At 44.2% G+C, this 25494-nt stretch overlaps 1 protein-coding gene across 1 annotated transcript; it reads right to left on the bottom strand.

The window, feature by feature from the left end:
- Positions 1 to 6529: 6529 nt before the first annotated feature.
- On the bottom strand, positions 6530 to 18011 carry LOC123190832 (DNA-directed RNA polymerases IV and V subunit 2). The gene is made up of 8 exons (XM_044603562.1): positions 17816 to 18011; positions 15421 to 16048; positions 14610 to 14816; positions 12877 to 13757; positions 12486 to 12777; positions 10950 to 11900; positions 8433 to 8704; positions 6530 to 7408 (listed from the first exon to the last, which is right to left on the bottom strand). The coding sequence occupies exons 2-8, from the start codon at positions 16021 to 16023 to the stop codon at positions 6907 to 6909; spliced, it is 3708 nt and encodes a 1235-aa protein (XP_044459497.1). The 5' UTR covers positions 16024 to 16048; positions 17816 to 18011; the 3' UTR covers positions 6530 to 6906.
- Positions 18012 to 25494: the final 7483 nt, after the last annotated feature.

Genomic DNA, 25494 nt, shown 5'->3' on the forward strand with positions numbered 1-25494 from the left:
GGTCGGGTGGCATCTTCTGACTAGCGGTGGGTGGTGGGCACCATGGTTTTCAATTTCAGTTTCAGAAAAATTTCAGCACCAACTGAAATCATCGAAATTCAGCGAATTTCAGTTATCATTTCAGTCAAAGGGCCGAAATATTCACTTGAATTCAATTAAAATTTGAATATTTTGAAAAACATTTAAATTTATGTGTACTACTGAAATTGCTAAATATTTTGGCCGAAACGTAATATTTCAGTGTCTGCTGAAATTAATGAAATTCAGTGAATTTCATTGAAATCTCACTGAAAGTGAAAACCATGGTGGGCACAGTTGTGGGGCTTCATCGCCTTTGTCCGCGTGGGTGGAAGGTCGGCGTAGCGCGTGGAGTGTGCTCTCGGGGCCTCCTCGTCAATCCTTGGAGTTCATCTGGAGAAGGTGGTCTCCTCCCTCAGTCCTCTTCCTATCCTGACGGCCGCGATGCTGGTGACCTCCGGTTGGTCAGATCCGGTGGGTGGGTGGAGTTGGTGGTGCTGGGGGCTATGGACTGGGGGAACCCCTTGGTTGGTTGCAACGACCACGATGCCAGCGATGCTCCGGGTGTCGTTCCCCTTCCTGTAGGCGGCATCAAAATTCTACCCCTGCCCTCCACCTCCGAGTCCCGGGTGAAACCCCAAAATCCCCGGATTGTGTAGCGACTACGCTCAGGGGTCATTGTACTTCTTGTAGGCGCCACCTTGGGCCTGTGGAGTGTTGGTAGAGGCTTCGTACTTGGGGGTTGACTGCCTGGATCTACAAAGGTGCTCTCGCTTGGCTGCTTGTGGTTGACGTTGATCTTTGCTGGAGGCGGTGGCAATGTACAGGGTGTTACTTTGCAAGGTGAGGTAGTTGTGCTGGTCGTCCTCTCCCTGACAATTAACCTGTTGGTCCTAGTCATACGATCTTGGAGTGAGCAGCTCTGCCTCCCGACGGTGTGACGTCCTCCGATCCAGGACAAGAGGGCAAGGGGCTTCTTCGGAGGCAAGCATAGATGGCGGATAAGCTATAGTTGGCCTCATGGGAGTTAACAGAGCATGGGTTTCCCCCGATGGCGGGCTGCTACCTTATCTTGCTCATGTCGACAGAACAATCGTGGTTTCTCGAGGGCCTCGATGCCCAAGCTTGTTCTTGGTGCACTCTTGGCTCATTCGTGGCTCGTTCGGTATCATGTATCTTTGCCCTTTTTACTATATATTGTAATGGCCGTTGTATGTTGGGTTGTGGCTTTATCTATAAAGCCGGGAAAATTCCTTTTTTGGAGAACAATTTGCCATTATCTTTTGAGTTATGCTTTAGGGACTACGACTTTTACACTGACAAGAGTGTCATCAAATATGTTGGAATGACACCATCTGAGATATGGTATGGTAAGCCAAATGATATTGTCTTTTCTTAAAATTTGGTAATATAAGACGTATGTAAAATGTTTACATGTCTATCCCAAATCAGTTAAGTGCTACTTTGTAGTTTATCCTAAAATAGTGGGTATTCGTCATTGTACTATGGCAAAAAAAATTACACTAAGAACAATGTGTTTTCGAACTAAATGTTTCTTGCAAAAGAAAAACTAGGAAGACAGTGCAGCTTCATGAGATTAGAGAATCCTCATCATCAGATCAAATGAAAGAAATGTAGGAAGTGGTTCTAAAAGATTCCACTGCAACTCATATTTATCTCTATTTCTCTAACGATATTAAAATCTCCTCAATAACAAAGGGGGGGGGGTCATTACAACCAAGCATCTGCACCCAATCAATGAGGAAGTCCACCTTATCTCTGGAGTGAGCAACAGCATAAACATTGTCCATATTAGATTTGAACCATGTCCACTTATCCATAAGACTCATTCTAGTCAGGTAGTTACTAGCTACACATGTATCAGCTTCAAACAAACTGTCACTAACCCCCATAATCAAGTCACCCAAAGCAACAACAGCTAGCTGCCAAAGCCATATAAGGGTAAAATGGCCACTAACCCCAGCCACTTATGCGGCAGTAAAAGCACATTTTTATCTCTTGATACATATAAATTCCACCTTTTACTAGATAGTTTCTTTAAGAAATCTTCTCTTTTGTTCCCCTAAACTCCTGGTATTCAAAAAATACCAGACATATAAACTTTTTTGTAAGTAGCATTACTGGTACTACAACGTACCTTTGGTCTAACAGTGAAATCACCAGTGCAAACCTTTTTTAGATTAGGTTTACATAAGGAAGATAATATCACTATCTCATCTCTTAGATCATCATAATATTCGGAATCAGAATCAAAAATTAAATTTGTAGTAGCATCAGGGCTGAAGCTATTTAGCTTTTGCTCGGGATTATATTTTCTGCTCTGTTTCCCCAACCTAGCAATGAACAAATCACTTCTAGATTTTCTAGGTCCTTAATAATAGAAATAAAATGCTATATTTATTTTTTCCCAACCTAAGCTGATGCCAATATTACTAGGAGTGTGGGAAATAAAACTAGGAACATTATTGAGAACAATAGGTATAGACTTTCTCCAAATTTTTCTTCCTTGCCCTCTCAATAGCTTTGTCCATAGTTTGCCCTTCATCCCTTTTTTGTTCATGCCAATCCTTCTTGATGCTTTCTCTAGATCAGCTTTGTCCTTGGTTTTTTCAACTCTTGCAACAACATCAACTAGCTTCATTTTATTATCATCATTTCCCACATCAATATATTCTAGAGGAGCTTGTTAAAAAGCCTTAGTCCCTTCAGCACTGGAGAGCCTTTTCTAACAAATATCCCTCCCTATGGTGTAGTAAATATAGTGGAACCCAGACACATGAATTTCATTGTCTTTATCAGGGTCACTTTGTATTTCATGAGATCCTATAGCAAGCTTATTATTTATCAACTTCTTCATTGATTTCATTAATACTCTGTGTACCAACACTCAACCTATAGCTGGACTTAACTTGAGAAACTATCAGCAAAAAGAAAGGGTCGTAGTTGATTGTATGCAAAGCGCCATCTTGCATGCATTGTCGTGAAGGGTCCACATGTATACTCCCCAATTCTCCAGCCACTCCATCATTTGGGCCTGAAACACGTGAGTGACAAAGAAAAAGAAACAAACCAAAATAGGAGCACATCCACTCACTAGCGCATTTCAACAAGGAGGTGCGCATCATGCTCTACAAGATGATATCCTCCCAACTCTTCCCCATTCGACCAAAAACACTTCAGATTAAACCTAAAGATCATTGATAGCGACATTTTGATGATGTGACGTAAAGTTACTGAAAGGAACTCATGCTGATACCTAAACATGGGTTCGATGCAAAATCTTGTTGGATCAGCTGAAACAACATCCATAAATTGCTTCATGATACCAAGAGTTCCCCCAAACACTTAACAATGGTCTTTCAAACAATGCCTCCTGAAGTGCTTGCAGGAAACCCATGGTAAGACTAAACTTGCTTTATATTGATCATATCTCCTGGTTCTTGGCCAGCATTGAGTAAAGCTTGGCATCACCAAGAGTTCCCCCAAACACTTCACTGTAGCATTTGTAATAATGCCTCGTGAAGTGCCTACAGGGAAACCACGGTAATACCAAACATGCTTTTTGATGAGATTCTCCTTTGGTTCTTGACTGACGTTGAATAAAGCTTGGCATCACCAAGAGTTCCCCCAAACACTTCACAATGGCATTTGAAAGAATGCTCGTGAAGTGCTTGCAAGGAACCCACGGTAAGACCAAACATGGTTCACCAAGCGCGGCTCTCTTGTGGTTTGCGACCAGTATCTGGTAAATGCTTGATTACACTGAGAGTTCCCCCAAACACTTCACATAAGCCCTCAAAAAGGTATTTTGTAAAGTGTTTGAAGGGAACTCCTAGTAATACCAAGCGTGATTTGTAGTACATCTTGTGTGGTTTATGACCTGCAATATCTGCTAAGTACGTGCTTGGTTGGACCAAGAGTTCCCCAAAACACTTCACATAATACCGGCAAAAGGTGCTTCATAAAGTGCTTGAAGGGAATCCCCGGTAATACAAAACGTGATTCTCAGCCAACTACCGCATCTATCATGGTATGTGGCCAATGTGTATTGAATGCTTGGTGACACCAAGAGTTCCCCCAAACACTTCAGAGAAGTTCTCGAACAGAAGCGTCCCGAAGTGCTTGAAGAGAACTCCTGACGAGGCCAAACTCGATTAATCCCCATGCACCCATGCATCATAATGTATATGGACTCACCACTATAATTTCGAAAGCGCAAATACTCTCAAATCCTACTGATACTGCTGGTTGCCACCCAGAGTTCCCCCAAACACTTCACTATGCAAAGCTCTATATCCCCGCAATTCACACTTTTAAAACAGTGGCAATGCAACAATGGGGTAGTGTGAGCTAGCTACTGAAGTGATTTGAGAAGAACTCCAGGTGACAACCAACCAAACTAGGTAGCTAGAACTCTTGTTCATCTCCTATGGACCACACTTCACTGACTTGTTTAATCTGCCCTGCTGCGGCGGCTATTTATAAGTCTAGATGAGAGACTAAAGACCTAATAGCAAACTTGCTGCCTCCTGTGGACTGCGGCATGCAATGCAATACATGATCTTGGTGCTGGGTCGATGAACCTTGCAGTGCACCTAGACGCAATGCTGCCTAGGTTAGAAGGAGGAAGTAGCTGCTAGAGCCAAGGGAATCTCGTGAGATGTGGCCTTTTCTGGCCAAGATTGGCAGCTCCATACCGTGCAAAAGCTCATGGTGCATGTAAAGATGCGTGCCCAGCCTGCAAATTCCTTATCTCCTGCTAGAGATCGGTGTCATAAGGCGATGTCGCTCGGTTTCTGTCCACGGACATTTCTAACAGCGCATTCATGCAAAGGGAGTGCAGTGCAGGGATCCGCTATAATTATCATTATTATCCCATGCAACTGGTGCAAAGCTTGAGCCGGCCAGTTGCACGGACAGGGGATCCCGTGCAATCATTGCTAATAATTTGCCGCAGGAAAATGCTCCATATACATCTCATGGGTGGATGCGGTGCAGTAACTTGATAAAGTCAGTATCTCAAAAGGATTATCTAGAAGACATAAAGTGATCAGGACTTAGCTAGGTAGAAGAAGAGAAAATGTGCTTTTTGAACATTTCACACTGTTATATATTACCTCCGTCCCGAAAATTTTGTCTTAGATTTGTCTAAATACGAGGGAGTATGCAGCAGAGGGGCCAAGGGTGCCACGCATGTACTTAAATACAAATCACAGTGTTTATGCACAGTTTTATTAAACAGTGGGTTCAGTACCTTGATGACCTACTAATGTACTAGTGCTAATACTACTTTTCACAGACAGTGGATTCCTGAAATGTGCCGTCAGTCTGCAGGAGAATCCATATTGAGAACATAAACGAGCGAGTGTGGAGATGATCTTGTACTAGTGACTTAGGAGTATGAACTAAGTGTGGGATCCTCACACATAACCGGTGGAACGTCGTCAGTGGTGTTTATATTGAACTAAAAGCCAGCTGGTTGTTGGCCTGTTACACGCACAAATAATGCTAGCAGGACACATTTGGTAACCCTGACGCCAGAGCACATGGACCAAATCTGGTATTTCCCATTAGAAAACCTGTCTACTGACTCTGATCCAATGTGCTGGCTAGTTGGTCTCATTGTGCATGCGTGACTGTATAGTATGGGCAGGCGGCATAAAGAGAGGGGAGAAAAGCTTGTGACACTGATGGCAACACACTCATCACAGAATCGATGACTGGTATTCCCAAATCACAAAGGCCATTCTACAACAGAGCGAAAAGCTAGCTACAAGAAGGTGTCCAGGTTCAATGCACTCGATCCCTGTCGTCGTTCAAAGTTCAGAGACCCAGATGATGGCTACTTTCAAAGCAGAGGAGATACTTGGAAAGGGCATGGAGATGGATGGGGATACTTGGGGTATAAGTATCTGTATCTTTGGAGAAGCATCATTCGCAGAGGCGAGATGATGGCGATGCGGCGGGAGCTTCTCTTCTTCATCCTCATGCCGTAGGGGGAGGAGGAGGAGAGGCCGTCGGCGACTCACATGGAGCTCTTGTTCGCCGTCGTTCGTCTTTGTGATCTCCCTTGTGATGTTCGTATGATCGTATGGTGGTGGTGGTGTGTGTGTGTGTGTGTTGTATCTTCTCCTCCTCTTTGCTGTTGCAGGTTGATTGTATGTTTGTTGTGTCAGTATCAGGGCATGTCGTCTCTTTTGACCACTTCGTGTGTTTCTTCCACGATGTGTTCGTTCGGATGACCTCCGGAAATGCACGAGTTTGTGGGCTTGTTTCTGGATGCAATGATGGTTGTGGTTGCGGTGTCTGAACTTCAGGGCGTGTCGATCCAAATGGCCGATCCACAGCGTTGCCGGTGACATTCAGGTTGCAATGGCATATGCTGCGATTGCCGGTGACATTCGGGTTGCAATGGCATATGCTGTGAATCACAAGACACGACTACCTCGGTACGAACTCGGCGACCCATTCCACAGCAAACACGACCAGCTCAAACCAACAAGGCATGCACTATACAAGATAATTCTGTTCACTAGGATAAAGTTGATTCCAGGGGCAGAGTGAGACAGGTTCAACTAGCTAAGCTACAACAGTGTCTCAACAGAATTTCTTCAGGCCAGAGGCACATCCCCACGGCACAAGATATCCTGCACTGCACGGCCAGCTTCGCTCCATAGGAGCAGGCCTGTCCCAGCTACGCAAACGCCATGGTCACAAGGAGTTCCACGTAGCCACTACATGTCCATAACCACAGATAACCTCAGCCAACTACCATGTCCACAACCACAGAGAACCTTAACTAACATGTCCATCAGTAACCATAGATAGATATAGATAACCTATATACACACCACGACGAAGCTCGGTCTAGCAGACCTCCGTCTGGAACTTGAGGCAGATGCCCATGCTGAAGAGCTCCTGGTAGAGCAGCTTGGCGCCGTAAGGGACGGCGATCTTGACAATGTTCTCCGAGGACTTGCAGAACCCGCAGTACGGGCCCCGGATCTTCCGCCCGCCCGAAACAGGCCGCATGATGACGTTCGCCCCCCGCTCGCACGTCTGGCAGATGCGCATCTCCGAGAAGTCACTCAGCGTGAAGAGCCGCTCATGGAGGTTGGCAGCCGCGCCGTGGGCCAGCAGGCAGTCGCGCTCCATCTCCCCGAACTTGACCCCGCCGAACCTCTTCCTGTCAGCGACGGGCTGCCTCGTGAGCGGGTGCACTGGCCCCGTGTTCCGGAACTTCACCTTGTCCTCGGCCATGTGGATCAGCCTCTGGTAGAAGTTGGGGCCTGCGAAGATCAGTTGCTGCATCCTTTTGCCGGTTTGGCCGTTGAGAACGCTTTCAGCTCCGCCTCTTGAAAACCCAAGCCTGGAATACAACAAGATGCGTCAATTTTGAACATTTAATAACGCAACAACGTGCACTGGTATGTAACCTGAACTGGTAGCTAAACTCAAAAGGTATTTCCTGCATAACTATGCAGTATGACTCACAGGGGGTAATATAGATATTACAACACTTGGTGAGATTGAAGAAAACAATGGATATCTGATTATTGTGCTAAACAGTTCAATCCCTGCTCAATTGTTACATTTACTGGATTCTGTTCTTCTATGATGATACAAGAACAGACGAATGTCATTTTACCGTTGTCAACGACCGGTTATATGATCATTAGAGGTGAACAGCGAATGTGAAAAATAATACTACACAGGTGCATAATCACATATAACTAGATATGTCAACCATAGGAAATCTAGAAGTCAAATGTCAAATCATATGCTGCTCTGTTTCAGACTCACACAAGTTTAAATGCAAGGAAATGAAGTGTCAGAAGCAGAAGTGCAGAACTTAGAAAACATGCATCATAAGTTTTACCCAATTTTTAATCAGAACATGTTCATTCAATTGATCAATAGATCAGGAATAAAACTATCAGCAGAACTGTGCAGGTCATTATGTCCACTTGTAACACTACACTGCCGTTACTTTGCTCTATAACAATACAGTAATGAATATAACATTTCAGGATAGCAGGGTGCCCTTTTGTGATGTAGAAAAATTCACAAAAGATTTAACTTAATCTGTACAGGCAATTAAAATTTTCAACTAATAGAAAATAACAGCAAAAATGGAGAGGTGGCCGTCATTCAGGAGAAAAGATTAAATACAAAGAGGGGAGTGATTTTCTTGCTAAGGCACTTATTGGCACTTAGTATGCAGTTCTAACTTCTATAGATTGCAATAATGAGGGAAGAGGGGGAGGGGGGCTATGGCCCATAGTGGGCAAGACACAGCTCCGCCCCTGTGCTCAAACATTGAAATCAGTAAATATCTCTCTGGTGTATCCATGTTCAAAAAGGGGCTGGTTTGGAATTAAGGAGACACTTACTTGTGCAACTGTTCCGAGATCACTTCAACTGTTGCTGTGGTGAATGGTGTTGCATATCTGATTTTACCACCAAGAGCGATTCCCTTTCCCAAAGCAGCTTCAAGCAGCTGGCCTGGAGTTTGACGGGTAGGAAAGGCGTGTGGATTTATCACGATGTCCGGAACTATTCCTTGGCAGGTAAAAGGGAAGTTCTCCTGAGATTCCAGAAAACCAACAACACCTTTCTGTCCATGCATGCTAGAAAATTTATCTCCAACACAAGGTGATCGAACCTGAAAATTCATGTCAGCAACATAAGTTTATAGCTATCAAAAGGAAACGCATGCTCAAAGACATTGCAAAAAGGATAGGTATCACCTAGCTGGATGTCTGGGTAGCCGGTATCACCTAGCTTTACGGAGGAAGTACTCAACAGCAAAATAAATTTATGAAATGGAAAAAAATGAGACTTGGGCAGCACATTTTCCTATTTGTGACCATCACCACCAACTCAAACTGCCGGCGACAGCAAAGAGGTAGTGTCTCACTGGCATCGGTCAGGCACACCTTAAGCCCAGATCAACCCCCCCCCCCCCCCCCCAAGGTTCCCCTCCATCCCCCTCTCTCCTGGCAAAGATTAGGCAGATCAACCCAGCAAGGTTTCCCTCATCTCTTCTCTTTGCAAAGGCTAGGCAACGATTGTCCGAACAATGTTCTACGCTCAATAATAAGTGTCTCAACTTTGTACTAACTTTAGTATAAAGTTGTACCAGAGTTGAGACACTTATTTTCAGACAGAGGGAGTAGTACTATGTACCAACCAAGAAAATGCCAAAATGACTACAGGAACATATGCTCCCAGTTTTAAAAAAGAAACACCAAAAGTTTTCAAAAAACGATACTAGATGCACCTTTGGGAATAAAATGTGCACTTTCAGTTTTATGTGAAAATGTATATTTTTGCATCGTTGAAGAAAATGGGGAACACGTGAGGCTCGGTGTTCAAGAAAGCGCTTTTAAGCGACGCTTAAGCGCGTTTAAGCGCTGAGCGATGGCAAGGCGCTTCGCTTTTGCCCGAAGCGGTAGATGAAGCATTTAAAAAAAATTGGCCATAATTTGGCTATTTTGGAACTACTGGTTGTCTGCTTGCGCAATAATGGCAATATGCCATTTATCTTATTATTAGGCTCTGTTCAGGAACTATTTCCTTCATATTCTGGCAAAATTCTGGCCACATGATCTCTATTAGGTTATGTCTATTTGAACTGAACTGCATTTTAGTTGTTGTTGTTTTTTTAGGGAAACTGCATTTTAGTTGAACTGTATTTCAATTACCCATGTGCCATGTTTCCTATTTTCCTGTGTATATTATTCAAAATCTGCCAATTTCAAAAACTATTTAAGCACCCATTGCTCTAAGCTGTGGCCCTCCGCTTAGCTTACGCTTTCTGCTCTTTTGAACATTGGTGAGGGTGATGCTACATTAGCTTTGCCCTTTTGTTTCGCACAGCACACATGAACACACATTTTTTGCGAGAAATTACATCTGTGTATATCTATCACTTGCTTAATCAGAAAAGATTAAGACCATGCACCACAGTTAAACACCATATGCATTGATTCCAGCACTTTAGTATTCCAATACTCCATTCACATATATTTGCTTAAGAGTTTGAATGCAACTATGACAAGTACTTTCTGTCATGAAATGTTAGTAAACGCTATAAAACTGTTAGTGCCGTGAGAATCTTAGTAATACCTTCTCTATATCAACAAATGCACTTGCATTCCTAGGTAAAGTTGAAAATTTTGCTTGCACATTCCCAAAAGGTTCTTTTTTTGCAATCTGAGTACTGACACATTTATGATAGATATAAATGCACTGGGAAGAAACTTAGCTGATATATAAAGAGGTGTTTTGTTGGATTACCACACATCATAACTAGTGTTCTCTTACCACCAACCATTCTGCTTAAACTAATTTTGAATGGTTACAAGAGTAAATGTATACTACTACATATTTTAAGCACAGGCATATTAAGGTTGCTTTGCACCAATTACTTCTCTCAGGTATCATGAGTGCACACTGATGATTAACTTCCTAATCTCCTGTTTCCCTCTGATATGGTAGGAAAGTAGGGTAACCAATTCTGCTTCACAAATGGGAAGATGAATATATACAACAATATTCTCTCGAGACCTAGAGTAGATAATTACTAAACCGCCCAAAAGCAGCAATTTGTTAGTTCACTGGATCATACTCCCTCCTCCCCAAAATAAGTGTCGCTGATTTAGTACAAAGTTATTACAACTTTGTACAAAACTTATTTTGGGGCGGAGAGAGTACTATTATTAGACATAGGAAAGGAGAGCAAACCCAACTAACAAGCATTTTAGTTGCAGTTGGCTTCCGTTGGTGTAGAGCAGAAGGCAAACATTCAGAGAGTTCTACTGTTTATAAGGTAAATACAATTGCTAGTAGTAAAGTTCAGTGCATGTAACGTGCTAGATAATAGTTATTCTTTACTGAACGTATACCTGTCTTAAAGATACAACAGCAAAATGCTTCCCCTCATCATTGGCTGAGAGCAACACTCTCTGGACCATTCCCTTCTCTGTATGCTTCAGCTTAATACTATGGTCTTCACCAGACTCTGACACTTTCCCAATTATAATGTCACCAATCTGAAGACTTGAACCCACAAAAGGTAATCCATCATCATCAAGATTGTCAACTCGTCCTCTCTTGCTTTCCATTTTGCCGAAGTTTACTTTCTCCTTCATTTTCAGTCGTTTGCTGGGCCCTTTGGTCTCTACTTCTGCCTTATAGCTCCGCATGAGCTCAGTTCTAAACATACCACGTTCAAGAGAAGCTCTATTCATAACCAGGGAGTCCTCTTGGTTAAATCCCTGATGAATATTGACCGCCACTATCGCATTTTGTCCATTGAAATATTCAGGCCTAGCAAAGTCATCTTTTCTTCCAAAAGTATAATCTGATCGGCCGATGCAATCAGCTGAAACTGTTTTGAAAAGGGGTCTCTGAGGGTAGTAAAGCTGATGAGAAAGAGTATCAACTCTGGTAAGTGGATTTGTTGTGGAGTATCCAATAGCTTGCTGTGAGTGTTTTTCTGCTTGGTACAGCACCCTTCGAGCAAAATTGTGATTTGCAAAAGGGATAAGACTGCAGCTTAATCCCAACAGAAACGAAAGATCCAGCTCACAATGAGTATAACCAGAAACCTCCTCTCCACTACTCTGAAATAGGTGCCTGATTCCCCAGGCACATTGTATATCTTCCTCCTCTTCAACACCAATGAATTCAATAATTTCTTGCTGCATTAGTGCCTGAAAAGAGTATGGAGAGCCCTTCCGTTTTGTAATTTTATTTAGGTTCTCAACCACAAGAAGAGGTCTGAGTAATCGCCCTGCATCAGAAAACACCCGTACTTCTCCAGGAGATTGGTGCTTGTCCCTTTTGATTTCAACCTGATCAGACGGAACATGAAGCATGAGCAATACGAGAAATGACACTGCAACGTAAAACATTAGCACATAGTGCGCAAACAGAAAACATATGTGGCAACAGGTATCTCCATTATTGTCCGTCAGATAAGGAAGCAGTCTAAAATTACATTACTCAAATACCAAAATTTTGGTAAGAAACACAACAGAAATGCATAGTAGGAATTACAAAAGGAAAAATACATTTAGGGAGATAGTACCGACAAATTAAACATGACAATAATTACAAGAACTCGATAGAACGATTACAGAGGGAGTACAAAATATAGAAAACAGAGCATCATGATGCTAGGTTACATGGTACAAGTAAGAAGGCATGCACTATGGAAACTGTTGTTATATTCAAGCAGATTGGACTTAACTTGCATCGATCTATGATTAACCAAGCATGCAAATTAGACCTGTCCAAGACTTATGACACATCATCAGCAATTCTTCTTAAACTAAACATGGTATGTATGATGTATCACTGAACCTAGACACCAAACATCTAGATAAAAGACAATGTATACTCGGCCAAATGCTTCTAACCATGGGAAAAGAGCAAACCTGTGGATCGATCAGACCACCACGTCTCATGCACCTTAAACGCATGACAAATGAAGCTGGATCAGCACAGGATCCTACCCAATCACCATTTAGGAAGATCTTGTCCATTTTGGGAATCTGCTTAGCAGGAATTTCATCCAGTTTATTCATTCCACAAGAAACAAATCTGTCAATCAATGGCTGTGCCACTCTAGAGCTAACAATAGCAGTAACAGCTAGATTTTTCACAAGTCCACAGTTTTCACCATCAGGAGTGGACATAAAACACATCTTTCCCCAGTAAGATGGATTGCTGCAAGGTTTTTTCTTCAGGTTAGTTCGCATAAGGGCATAAAGAGCAAAAAAAAAAGGGCATGTAAGACTGCAACACTTGGTTTAAGAAATTACTTACGGATATCTTGCATCACCAGCTTTCCCAGCATAAGCAACCTGCTGGCGACTTTTCCTCAAGTCTGACATCATTTGAAGAGGATTTGTTCTCCTGAGCGTTGCAACGATTCCTGAGCATCTTTCGTTTCTTTTGTAGGGATGGCACCAAGAACCGGTAGCGAAGGCACGATTTATACCATTAGTAATAATTGAAGCATCAAGATAGCGCGTTGGAAATTCTAGATCACGATCACTATTCAAATCTCTCTGCATGGCCTTAACCATTAGCCTCTCTGCATGCCTAAGATGCGCCCGAAGTTCTCTTCCAAGCAGTTGACCAGGTAACTCCAGCCTCTTGTTCCTGAAATCATCCTTATTATCACATCTGCGCTTCCCAGTAAAGGCCATTAGAAGGCATTTGACCATGTAACCTAAGAAAAGAGCTTTATTCCTATTCCCCTTTATACCAGGAAAGAGATATTTAGCGATATAATCATCAAATGACTCTCCTGGAGGAAATTTTGAACTCTTGACCAAATCATCAACACACTGGCGGGCTTTATCAGACTTACGAAAGCCTTCACACAGTTCGTCAGATTCACTAATAGTTGCAGATATCGCGTTGATAACAGAAGCATCACAGTCTCCCATATCTATCATATCAAATGCTTCCTTATCAGATGATACGCCTAGCGCAAAAAACATTAGCCAAATCGGCATATTGGCATACAGGAAGGAAATGGAAATGATTTTGCTGCCACTGAAATCATTATTCTTTGTAGAATCAATCAGCTTCACATATATGCGTCTTCGTTTGATTTCAGACAAATAAGAAACAGTCCAGACAGGCCGGTCAGCAATCCAAATCCTAGTCAAGCATCTTTGCTCTTGGGCAATAAATATCTGCAGTGTTCAACAATGGAACCATAGTGACCATTAGTGAGATCCAAGAAGCACAGCACATATGTTATGAAAAAAAATGACTTTTTTAGTACAGTTATTACTCTAAGAGTCACACCCCAGGAGAATATCAAACTGGACCAACAAGATCACGAACTGAGTCCGCACATGTCAGTGTTATCAGCGCTCATCTCATTTAAAACATTGACCTAACTTTGGAAAATCTTCACTAGTATGTTGCATAGGCTGGAGCGGATGACGCGTGGTTCATCCAAACCTCGTACCTCAATTTCCCACATTATTAAAAGATCTCTAACAAGACGTAACAAAGTAACCAACTAGACACTGCCACACAAACTAAGGTAACCGCCTCTTAAAGATCTAAAGATAACAAGGAGCACAAATGTGCCTGCGTGACGCTGGTCTAGGGTCAATTCAGGTAGGCATGACGGTGTTCCTAAAGTATGTAAGAGTAGGCCAGTAAATAATGGCTTGACATGATCGATCATATTATTATTTTATCCGTAGCAACGCATGGCTATTTAGCTAGTTTGGTAGAATTTTATCAGACTGTTCTAATAACATATTGTAGCTTTTTGAGATCATATTTGCGGAACAGGGCTAACACACAAGAGTTCAACATATGGAAACAGACCAATTCACACGGTACTCATGTAAACTCTCTTTTCTCAGAATGATTCCAGCAGCATATATAATTAAAAGAAAACTAAGAAAGCTCACAAGCTCTGTACTCCGTCTTAGTGACAAAAGAAGTGTTCAAAACATTTGATAATACAACACTCCCTGCATGATGCATCAACTAAAATAAGCAAAGAGAGATCAATAGAATTATACCTTCTCCATTCCCCTGATCAAAAAGTATCCACCAGAATCATAAAGGCAGTCACTTTCCCTGAGTTCACGCAACCAGCATAAATTTGAATTAACCATAACTGGAAGGCGGCCAATATTCACCACATGAGTTTCATCCATAAGAACTCTCTTGTGACCAAAAGGATCTTTCTCTGTTTTAGACTTGTCACTTTTCTCCATAGAATAAATCTGTTAACAGTTTAGAACACGTCAGTTAATTGAGTGACTCAGTGACTGTAACACCTGAGTGCACAAAAATATGAGTACACACCATGAGACATCTTAGCACATAGTTTATTAAAGTAAACTAACATACCAACACAACAGTTCAATAGGATCAAGCGCATAAAGCATTAGCACACGTGAGTGATATCTACAACTACGTATGTTGCTGACTGCTGAGCTAATCTGGGAACATCAAGCAGCCATTTGTTCCTTGACTGCTCCATTTCATGTTCTGTCAATGGACTATTTTGCTATATTAATTAGGGTACCAGGGAATAAAACAACTAGCAAATTAAATGAAGACGACATCAGCTTCACAAGATCAGTAAATAGACAGCCAAGGTCTCGTGTCTTTTTACAGGATTAGCTTGCAAGAACAGGATTGAAAATGTGTGTTGTCAACAGCATAAAAACAGGGCCATGACATGCATGTCACAGCACTTTACAGTTTCAAGTAATTTTAGGGGCATCGATTCTAAAGATTGCGTGCATGTGCTCAACACTTCATAAACAGACAACAGCATAAAAGAGCAAGTAATTGGCAATAAAGAACATGGAGACTGCTGACCTGAATATGCACTTCTACTTCCATTTTGGAGGAATATGTCATATTTTGGAGGCGAGCATGTCTAGGCTTGAGCTTAAGTGACTCCTCATCAACATCATCTCTGCCAGACCAAAATACAGGCTTTTCCAGTTTCACTCTACCAAACCTGATAACAGCATGCTTCCAACCACCAGGCCCTTTCTTTGACAAATCATAACTTGGCTCGACAGTCACTTCTCCAAGTGAATCAAAAAGCTCTTGGAGCCCATGTGAGACAAACTCATTGTAAGAATTTATCTGATGGCTAATCAGACCAAACTCATCAAAAAATGACCTTGATGCTTCCTTGCAAAACTTCTCTAGGCTTCCCAGGCTCATGTCAATTGGAACTTCTGCATGTGACTCAGAAGAGTACTTTCCCTTACCATCACCATCCGAGGATGGTTTCCCATTCATATCAGCATCCATAGAAAGCTGTTCTCTGTCAACATCCATAGAAGACTGTCCATTTGAATCATCCATGGTATGGGACATGCTCTCTTCATTGTCATCCAATTGCATAGAGTCCAGCTCAGGCTCAGCGCCGTTTGCTGATTGCCCACTATCGCTTTGTGGATCTTCCATTACGCAAACACAGGCAGTTAAACCCCTGTCAAGTATCGCGATTCACGACGCCGTCATAAAACAACAGGTTAGATATTGATAATTTGAATTGAAAAAGGCAATATAAATGCCATATATGGTACAGCATTAAATACTGGAAATTGAATTATCAAAATGATACACGTGGTACATGTACACACGCACGTGTGCAGTGTTCTCTCAAAAAGGTGAATACCTCAATCCCAGCAGGTTAATAAATGAAGCATGTGGCGTACAGTGCGCTACGTAGCACAGAACGTCCAGTGACAGATTGCACAAATGAAATAAACCCTACCGTAACTTACTCCAACACCGCTACAGAAGTAGAAAACGATGATGTTGGCTACCCTAACACCAAACAAGTCACAGTGTTGACACCCCCTGGCTCACAATTATTACCGTTCACGAACAGATGGCGTGCACTGCAAGCCATTCAACATCATTTGTCAAAGCAACTACAAAAAGAGATCCTACCCATCTACTACCTCCATACCAAAATATAACACGTTTTGGTAGGCTACCAAAACGTCTTATATTTTGGCACCGAGGTAGTATGTGGCTTACAGTGCGCTACATAGAACAGAACAACTAGTAACCGATTGCACAAATAAAAAGAAACTCTAACCTAACTTACTCCAATCAAGTCACCGATTGCCACTACGTAAACAGAAAACAATGATGTTGGCTACCCTAACCCAAACAAGTCACGGTGTTGAGACCCCTGGTTCGCGGACAGATGGCGTGCATTGGAAGCCATTAAACATCCCATCTATGTATCTTACAGTGCGCTAAGTATCACAAAACGTCTAGCAACCGATTGCATTGGAAGCCATTAAACATTTGTCGAAGCAACTACAAACAGAGAACATCCCATCTATGTATCTTACAGTGCGCTAAGTATCACAAAATGTCTAGCAACCGATTGCACAAATAAAAAGAAACCGTACCCTGACTTACTCCAACCCCGCTACATAAGCAGAAAACAATGATGTCGCCGGGTACCCTAACACCAAACACAATCATCACCGTTGGCGGCGAGCCGAGGAGGTGCATTGGAAGCCAACGATCGCTTGTCAAAACAAATACAGACAGATCCGCCCCTCTATGTGCCCCAACAATCTGAATCCCATCAATCAATAATACTCCCTCAATAATACTCCCTCCGTTCCTAAATATTTGTCTTTTTAGAGATTTCAAATGAGTACCACATACGGATGTATATAGACATATTTTAGAGTGTAGATTCACTCATTTTGCTCCGTATGTAGTCACTTGTTGAAATCACTAGAAAGACAAATATTTAGGAACGGAGGGAGTACTTCATAGTGATCTAAACGCTTTTTATTAGTTTACGGAGGGAGTACAACGCAAGCAGCAGTGCTGCATCACAGACGGGGAGATCTAACAAGGGGAGCCTTCGGCATGCGTGTGGGTAACTGAAACCCCAAACTTTCGTCAGTTACCGTCTTCCCGTTGAAGAGAAAAAAAAACAGGCTTTTTGGGGGAAATGATCTTTTCTAGGGTTCGTCGGCGGAGAACGAATCCGTCCAGCCCGGGTAGGCCCGCGCCGAAGCCCGCGCCAGCCCGGCGGGGCGAAGGAGAAGGGCGGCGACGATGAGTGCCGCGCTAGGGCGGAGGGAGGGCGGGCCTGGAGGCACGGCGAGGGGGGGAATAAGCTGAAGGATCTACGGCGCCGGGCTGCTACGGGGTACCCACCCCGAGGCGCGAACGGGAATGTTGGGTGGGAGGGGAGAGCGGCGCTGCCGGGCCGTACCTGCGGCGGGGCGGGGTGGGGCGGAGGCGGCCCGGAAGGGGGGCGGTGGCCTCGGCTGGACGAGGGGGGCTCCGGCGGTCGACGCTCCCGAGGGTTGGGTGGGTGGCGGTGGAGGGGGGCCTGGCCGGAGACGGAGGGGTTTAAAAGGGGGAGAGTGCCGGAGGACGGGGAGGGGGAGTGAGTGTCGAGGGAGGCGAGGCCGGCGCGGTGTCAGTGGGGACTGGATTCTGCTGCTGTGCTGTCCGGGGACGGGGAGGGGGAGGCACGGCGGCCGTCCAGAGTGCGCTCAGCCCCAGATCCGACGGCTGGGGGCGCTGCTCCGCGTGGATCGAGGGCACGCCGCGGGATCTTCTGCGCGGACACGCGTGGCTCGTTGCAAGGGACTCACAGGTGGCGGCTCAGGTGGTGCCGCGGCCGGACAGGTGTGCAACAGAGGCGCAGCGGCGGTCATGACCCGGTCACGGCTGGATCCATCTCCTTCAGGTGGGTTTCATCTTCCTCAACCAACTCAACAATAAGGTGAGTACTCCAATCAAAATTACCATATAAGAAAAAGAAAAAAAAGGTCCGTGCTCTCACCGGTTCGCCCCGGCCTTGTGGAACCCTAGCCAGCGCAGCCGGCCCGGAGGTGGTTCGGCTCTGCGATTTTTTTATCAAGACATGGCTTTTATGATATCGGCTTCGTCTTGCGTGGGTTCGTCCAGCTATATATACCTTAGCACACGACTTATCGGCATCAACGTACAATGTCAGCCCAGCTCTTGTGATTGAGCGGCAACGGTGGCGCATATTCGGCTCATGTTGGAGTTTGAATTTGTTTGGCTCTCTAAGGACCTAATTGCAATTTTCTTGTTTTTTAGGATGTCTTATACCGTTAAAAGTCTTTAACATAACTCCAATGCCATATTTGCATAAAAATAAGGTTAGCTCCATCTTGACATGAGAATTGTGCAACTAAATGTATAATTAGTGTTTGGAGTTATCATCATAGACCCCCATCGTAGTCGGTTTTGATAAATAGTACCTATACCGACTGTTGGAGTAGATTTTGATAACCCGGTAGCTCTGCTGACTACCGGAGTAGGTTTTGAAGTAGGGTTTGGTTAAATAATACTCCAATACAAACACATTGATAGGTTTTCAAACGATAGATAATCGAGAAACCTAATTTCCAAACGATCGGAAATCTACTACAGGTCTGAACGCACCTCTATACCGTTCGATCCGCATCTGCACGACTTTTCAGATTAATTTTTTTCCCTTCCTTGTGCGTCGTCATTAATACAGATTTCTTTCTTGTTTTAAACAGAATGAATGCACGCTATTCCTTTTCCCTGTTATTTTAGACGCAATTAATTTCCTTCCTTATGCACCGTAATTAACACGAATTTCTTTCTTGTTTTAAATAGAATTAAGGCACGCTATTTTCTCCCTCCCATTTTAAACGCACTTAATGTTGATCTCTTTAAGAGCAAGAAAATCAAAAACTTATTGGATAGCGTGGTAATCGAACACACGAACTGAACATTGATTCTCAAAGTACCAATCAATCGAGTTAACTAATTCTTTTGTTCATAAATTTTTTACACAGTGAGTAGTGGGTGTTGAAAAACTGAACCGGTAATCTCATCGGTCTGCTTTTACAATTATGCGCTCAAATTCTGTTCCACTTTGTTTGAAATTCCGGCAATTTATGCATGCAGATTTGATAACTTACATACAAACACATTGATAGGTTTTCATTCGGGGAAAAATTATTGAAACATACCCCGATAATTCTATATAAATATCTTGGTAATTTATGCACCACATACTTGATAACTAACATATAAACACATTGATAGCTATTTCACCGTAGGAAAAAGTTGTTGAAACATACTCCCTTTATCCGGTGAAGGGTGTACGTTTGGCTTTAAAATTTGTCCACAAAAGAGTGTATTTTTATCTTCCTAATATACTTTAAAGTAGTAGAAAAAATGATTCTCTCTCATCACACGGTAATCAAAATCAATAACACTCTACACATGGGCTCCTTAATTTCTACATGCACTTAGCTTATTGGGGGTTGGGTAATTAAAGAGGAGAGAGGTGGTGATTTGCACCTTTCCGATGCATTTTTTGCTCTACTGCATAATTTATCCTAAAAAAATTATATGTGCACTTTTCACCGGACGGAAAGAGTACCCTGATAACTTCTCTGTAACTAGCATCATATTTTACTCGCCACAGACATGATAACTTACTTACAAACACCACGATAACTTTGATTCGGAAGATATTTTTGTTGAAAACATACACCAGTATTTTTTGTGTAAATGACATGGTAATATGATAACTCACGTATAAACACGAGGATAAAATTTGACCACAGGATAAAGGTTGTTGAAAACATACCCTGGTAATTTCTACGTAAATAGCAAGATAATATACATACAACAAAGTTGATAACTCACGTATAAACGTCACGGTACCTTTGACTAGGGGTATGTTACCCTCGGTAACTTTAGCGCAAATAACATAGTAATCGACGTATAATAGAGTAGCTAGTAAGAGGGGGATTAAATGCATGATTAGCTAAGAAATCAAAAGGGAACTTAATCAACCGTTCGGATCTGTCCCAATATTTCGAACGTTTGGACATTATCATCACCGTCCCGCCTAATTCCACAAATTGGGTGGTTTTTGGATGGGCCCGGTCTTACCCAATATTTTCTGGCCGGAAGGGCCTTTTTTGACTCGCGACACAAATATACAGGATTTAGAGGGGTTTTAGGAACTAAAAGAGTTTTTAATTAAGGAAAAAGTTTTGGTTTGGAAGTTAAGAATGTTTTAGGAGCCCCCTGACAAAGACTTTTTCTTTTGGTAAACGTTTCACGCCTACACGCCGGTCGAATTTTCGGCCGGTCGTGCAGGCTCACTCGATCGCTACAAACTCGCCCAGAACACATGAGCACGATCCTTGTACAAGCCACATGACCTGTAGGGCCCACCCATTGCCCATTCTTCTTTCCTTACCCTCTCGCAGAGCACCATAACCACCAATTCCCCACCCCTCTTCCCGTCTCGCATATCCAGCCAGGCCACGTAGGTGATGACTGCCGCCCAACCATGCTCCCATTTCCCTCACTCCGGCAAGATGCGGCGACGCCCGACGCCCGACGTTGACTACTGCGAGCCGCCGGTGCGACCGCACAACCCTGCTTCCTCGTGCTGGAGTTAGTGCTGTCACTGTTGGCGATGGGGTGGACAAGCTTTTGGTGCTGCAATCAGCTGCGCCCTTGGATGGCCGAGTTCCATCCGTGCACGCCGGAGCTGCAACCGGTGTTTCTGGGAGCTGCAGGGTTGGTTCTTTTGCGATGCAATTTTTTGTTGGAATCGAGTAAAATTTTGTTGGAACATGAGTAAATTTTTGCTTCAAACGATTACCGGAGTTTTCAGTTGCTCATGTCGTTTTTGCTGGAACCGGAGTTTTTTTTTTGCTAGAACCATTTTTTGGTTTTGCTTCAACTGACCACCTGCTTTTTGGGGAGCTACAAGGTTGGTTTGGTTGCTGATGCGATTTTTGCTGGAATAAGGGAAATTCTTTGCTTCAAACATTTTACTGGAGTTCCTTGTTGCTCATATAGTTTTGCTGGAACAGGAGATATTTTTTGCTGGAACAAGTTTTTTGTTTTGCTTCAAGTGACCAATGGAGTTTTTTTGGGGAGGGGGGGGGGCTGAGATGTGTTTTTTTTTCTGCTGGAACAGGGTGGTGCAGGTTGACGACGGTGGCGAGCCAGAGAGGCGGTGAGGTCAAGCTATGATGGGGCGGCGACCTCGTGAGCACGACGGGTTGGAACATGACGGACCACGAGGGCCATTGGTTTTGCTGGGAGGACTAAGCGAGGACACGGCCTGAAAGAGGAATAGAAGAAGCGTTGACCAGATCTGATGGTTAGGAAAAGATAATTCGACGGCTAGCATACGACCGGCCGAACTTTGGGCCGGCGCAGAGTACTGCCCTTTTCTTTTGCGGAAAGATAAGGAGTTTTCTTTAGCCAGTATTATAAACAGTTTTGCTGAGTCTCATTCAACATAGACTTCGTTATGTCTCAGTCGATGTTATATTTCATTGATCTTGCATTGAGATTCGTACACAAATTTCTTTTCAATTTTCCTTTTTTTTCATATACTATATTACTTGACTGAGACTTGGTTCGACTGAGGCCTAAATACACCCTGTACACCCTATTATAAATCCTAGCCTTTCTTCCCATAATCAAATCTCTGCATTTTTAACGAATGGAGTCCTCTGGTTAGTTTAGCTGACGCCTTGTGCCTAAATCATCATCAACAACACAGAAGCTAATCAGACGTGACCTTGTAAGCGGCTAGTGGCTCCGTCGTCTCCACATAGACGAAGTATGGTTCCGCCGGGCGATGTAATTACCCACCATGGTGATCAGCGTCCCCTGCTCGGCTGCTCCGTGTGGCTGACGCTCATAACGTCGGACGACGAGTCGCCTGTACTCGCGTAGTGCCCGTAGATCGACGAATCCCTGAGCGTCAGGACGCACTTGCCGTACAAAAAATTGGGCCGTGGGATGCTCCGCTGGCTGAATTTGTAGCGGTGATTGCACCGCCGTCCCTTGTCCAGAACCCACAGATGAGTCGTCTCCATGCCTAGAAGGTCACCGTCTCGGACGGCAACGCCCAGACTCCCGTGCACCTCCGTCAGGTGGTAGCGGGCAGCCTCGTCGGAGCACGCTGGCAGCTGGGGCAGCTACGTGGTGGAGGTGATCCGCTCGTGCTCGAGGTCAAACGACACGACCCTCGGCGGAGCATCACGCGTGACCCAGTACGTCGTGCCGTCGACGCTGACGATGCCCGGACCGAGGCGGCACCCCGCCCTGCCGTTGATGCCGGTGGGCACCTTCCGCCATGACGCCTCGCCCAGCGTGAGCACGTGCACGGCTTCCGGCTCAAACACCCGGTCGAAAATGCAGGGACGCGCACCACCTTGTACTGCCCGGACGTCGGGTGGTACGCGAAGGTGGAAGTCTCGTTCCAGTTCCGCCAGTGAGAGCTCTCGGAGAAGAGGCCGGCGTACGGCATCGGGGGGAGTGCCAGCGCCTCGCCGGTGCCCGGGTTGACTAGGGTAAGAGCGCCACCGAGCCTCTCTTGGTTGTTGCAGAGGCAGAGGAGGCCATTGCACGTGCCGACAAGCTGCACGCCCCTTTCCTTGTCGGTGCCGGCGCTCCACAGCACTCTGGAGCTCCCTGTGGATGACAGGTCATCGACGACATAGGCGATGGCGTCGTAGGGGTTCCAGATGAGGGCCATGGCACGGCTCTGCATCTCGGTTGTGCGCTCGCGGATGAGGTCGCCCCAGAGCCGGCAGACGAGGCGGAATCGGCGGCGGGAGCTTGGGGGCAGCCGCAGCATGATCTCCACCAGGACGTCGGTGGAGAAGTCCCACCATCTAGAGTCGCCAATGGCCATCGGCCGCGCGAGCTGTTTCTCCTCTTCTTCCGTTTCTCCTGTCTGCCCACCACCACGACGGGTTGACGTTGCCTAGTAGATCCCCGTTGTCTTCAACAAATGAGAAAAAGGAAAGTAAAAGTTGTTCTCCGCTGCACTTTAACCTGATAGAGTCCAATTTGGCCACCACAAGTTCTTCCTTTATCGTATATGGAATTTCCTGTGCTGTCAAATATAGTACTACGTATAGATGAACTTTGGATGGAATTGGAGACCATGACGATTACAGCAGACGTTTCAGGAAAACAAGCATGCACAGAAGTTTGGCTCGGGCTACAGTTTTGTAAAATCTGGATTAATACTTGGCTATACTTGTCACTTGCTTTCCTGAAAAAAAAACTTGTCACTTGTTATTTATTATTGGGAATGAACAAACACAAAATTCCGGTATGGAATGCATCTTATTAGTAAAAGGGAGCCAGAATTTTGTTGGAATTTTGCTAGTAGGCCTTTGGCCCAAAGCCCAACTAAAATTTTGAAATTCTCTTGGCTCATTCATGCATACATGTGAGTGGAGTGAGTGAGTCTAAAATTTAGTCCCATCATGGAATTTGAGTGAGATTTGTACCTCTTTATAAGGTGAGCTCTTCTACCACCTCTACGCGCTCGCCTCGCCTCGCATCGCCACGCGCCGCGCTGCGCCACGGGTTGCGGGATTGAGCCAAACCGTTGTCTATATTTTTGCTGCTCGCTCGGGAAAATTAATGAGTCATTAATTAATAAGTACTCCCACGACCTACCCATCACCATTCCAGATCATTGCACCGCCAAGCAAGTCTTCTCCATCTCTCCTTTCGGCGTGCACCGGAAGAAGGGACAGCAGGCCTCCGGAACCCCGCCTTTCGTGATCCTGTACGGGAGAGGGGCGATCGGGTTTTTGGGGAGCGCTCTCGCGCGACTGCTGGCAGCAACGACTTCGCGAACGATGACTTCTTCCCCGACCTTGGCAACCTCATCCTCGACAACATGGGCGACAACGTCAACGCCGGCGGTGCTGCTCCCGCTGCACCTTATGTGATTCTATCCTTCCTGTTCGAGATCGTGGTAGAATTCATGTTTCTAATATGTGCCCTAGATGTGATCTGTTCATCTACTATGCTAGTTCACATGATTAGTTTAATCTCTGTTATTGCCGTCATGATTTATCTTCTGTTTATTCGGATTAAATCTTCTAGTAATTTGCTCATGTTTCCAACAATCCAAAAACCTGGCTATAGGCAATTTACTCCGAGTGGTTTTGTTGCGCATTTGAAGCCGCCTGCCTTCGGGCGCAATATAAGAGGTGGCGCACGAGAGCAGTCTACTGATTTCAGATCATGTGCTGCTATGACGCCACTAAGGGCAAGTCTGAGGGTCTGCTCTTATGCGCAGAGTAAAAGAATCGGCGGGAGTACGTCCAGACCGCACGGTCCAGACGTGTATGTGCCATCCAATGCAGGCCTCGCAAATCAGAGACAAAGTTAATTATAAGATAATTATAAGATACACATACTCAATCATAAACAACTATTAAATAAATACAACGTGGTCAAGTGCCGGGGGAGGGCAAATGCCCCCTGTCCACCAAGTACTATAGGTGGAGTGGTCTGTGAGTACACATCAGTACAAATTCTAAGCTCCCAGGATTGTGAGGCTCCTGGTGAATCGGTGATGTGAAAGCTGCGTGGGTCAACGTTTGACAGGACTAGATGACCCGTTGCGCCAATGGCGCAAAGGCCGTGTGTAAGCTAATTATTGTGAGAGATTGTATTAATATATTTGTTGCTTCAAAAGAATAGCTCATATACTATATGCAATAAGCAGATAAGATTAAAAATGATGCACTAAGTCATGTAGGAAAGTACTATTGACTTTCTGCTGATGTAGTTGTTGTTGATGATCGTTTGTAAAATAAACAGGAATGTAATTGCTTTTAATTTGTTGCATACACCGTGATCGGAAGACGTTATCACAGGGAAGCTCTGATGAAAGCATTGAAGCAAAAACATGCATAAAAGGAAGCTTATTTCTTGAGTCATAGTTTTCAGGAAACAATAGCAGGAGAGGAGTTCTTCATATATATATATATATATATATATATATATATATATATATATATATATATATATATATATAGAATAAGCGGTGAAAATCCGCTTTTGACTACAGAGAGAACAATA

The sequence above is a fragment of the Triticum aestivum genome, chromosome 2A (genome assembly GCF_018294505.1).
Source record: "Triticum aestivum cultivar Chinese Spring chromosome 2A, IWGSC CS RefSeq v2.1, whole genome shotgun sequence".
Classification (NCBI taxonomy): Eukaryota; Viridiplantae; Streptophyta; class Magnoliopsida; order Poales; family Poaceae; genus Triticum; species Triticum aestivum.

Coding starts and splice junctions, on each gene's coding strand:
- LOC123190832 (XM_044603562.1), bottom strand. CDS start 16,023: ATGGAAGATCCACAAAGCGATAGTGGGCAATCAGCAAACGGCGCTGAG. Junction 14,817..15,420: donor AAGTAGAAGTGCATATTCAG/GTCAGCAGTCTC, acceptor AACTGTTAACAG/ATTTATTCTATGGAGAAAAG. Junction 13,758..14,609: donor TGATCAGGGGAATGGAGAAG/GTATAATTCTAT, acceptor TGAACACTGCAG/ATATTTATTGCCCAAGAGCA.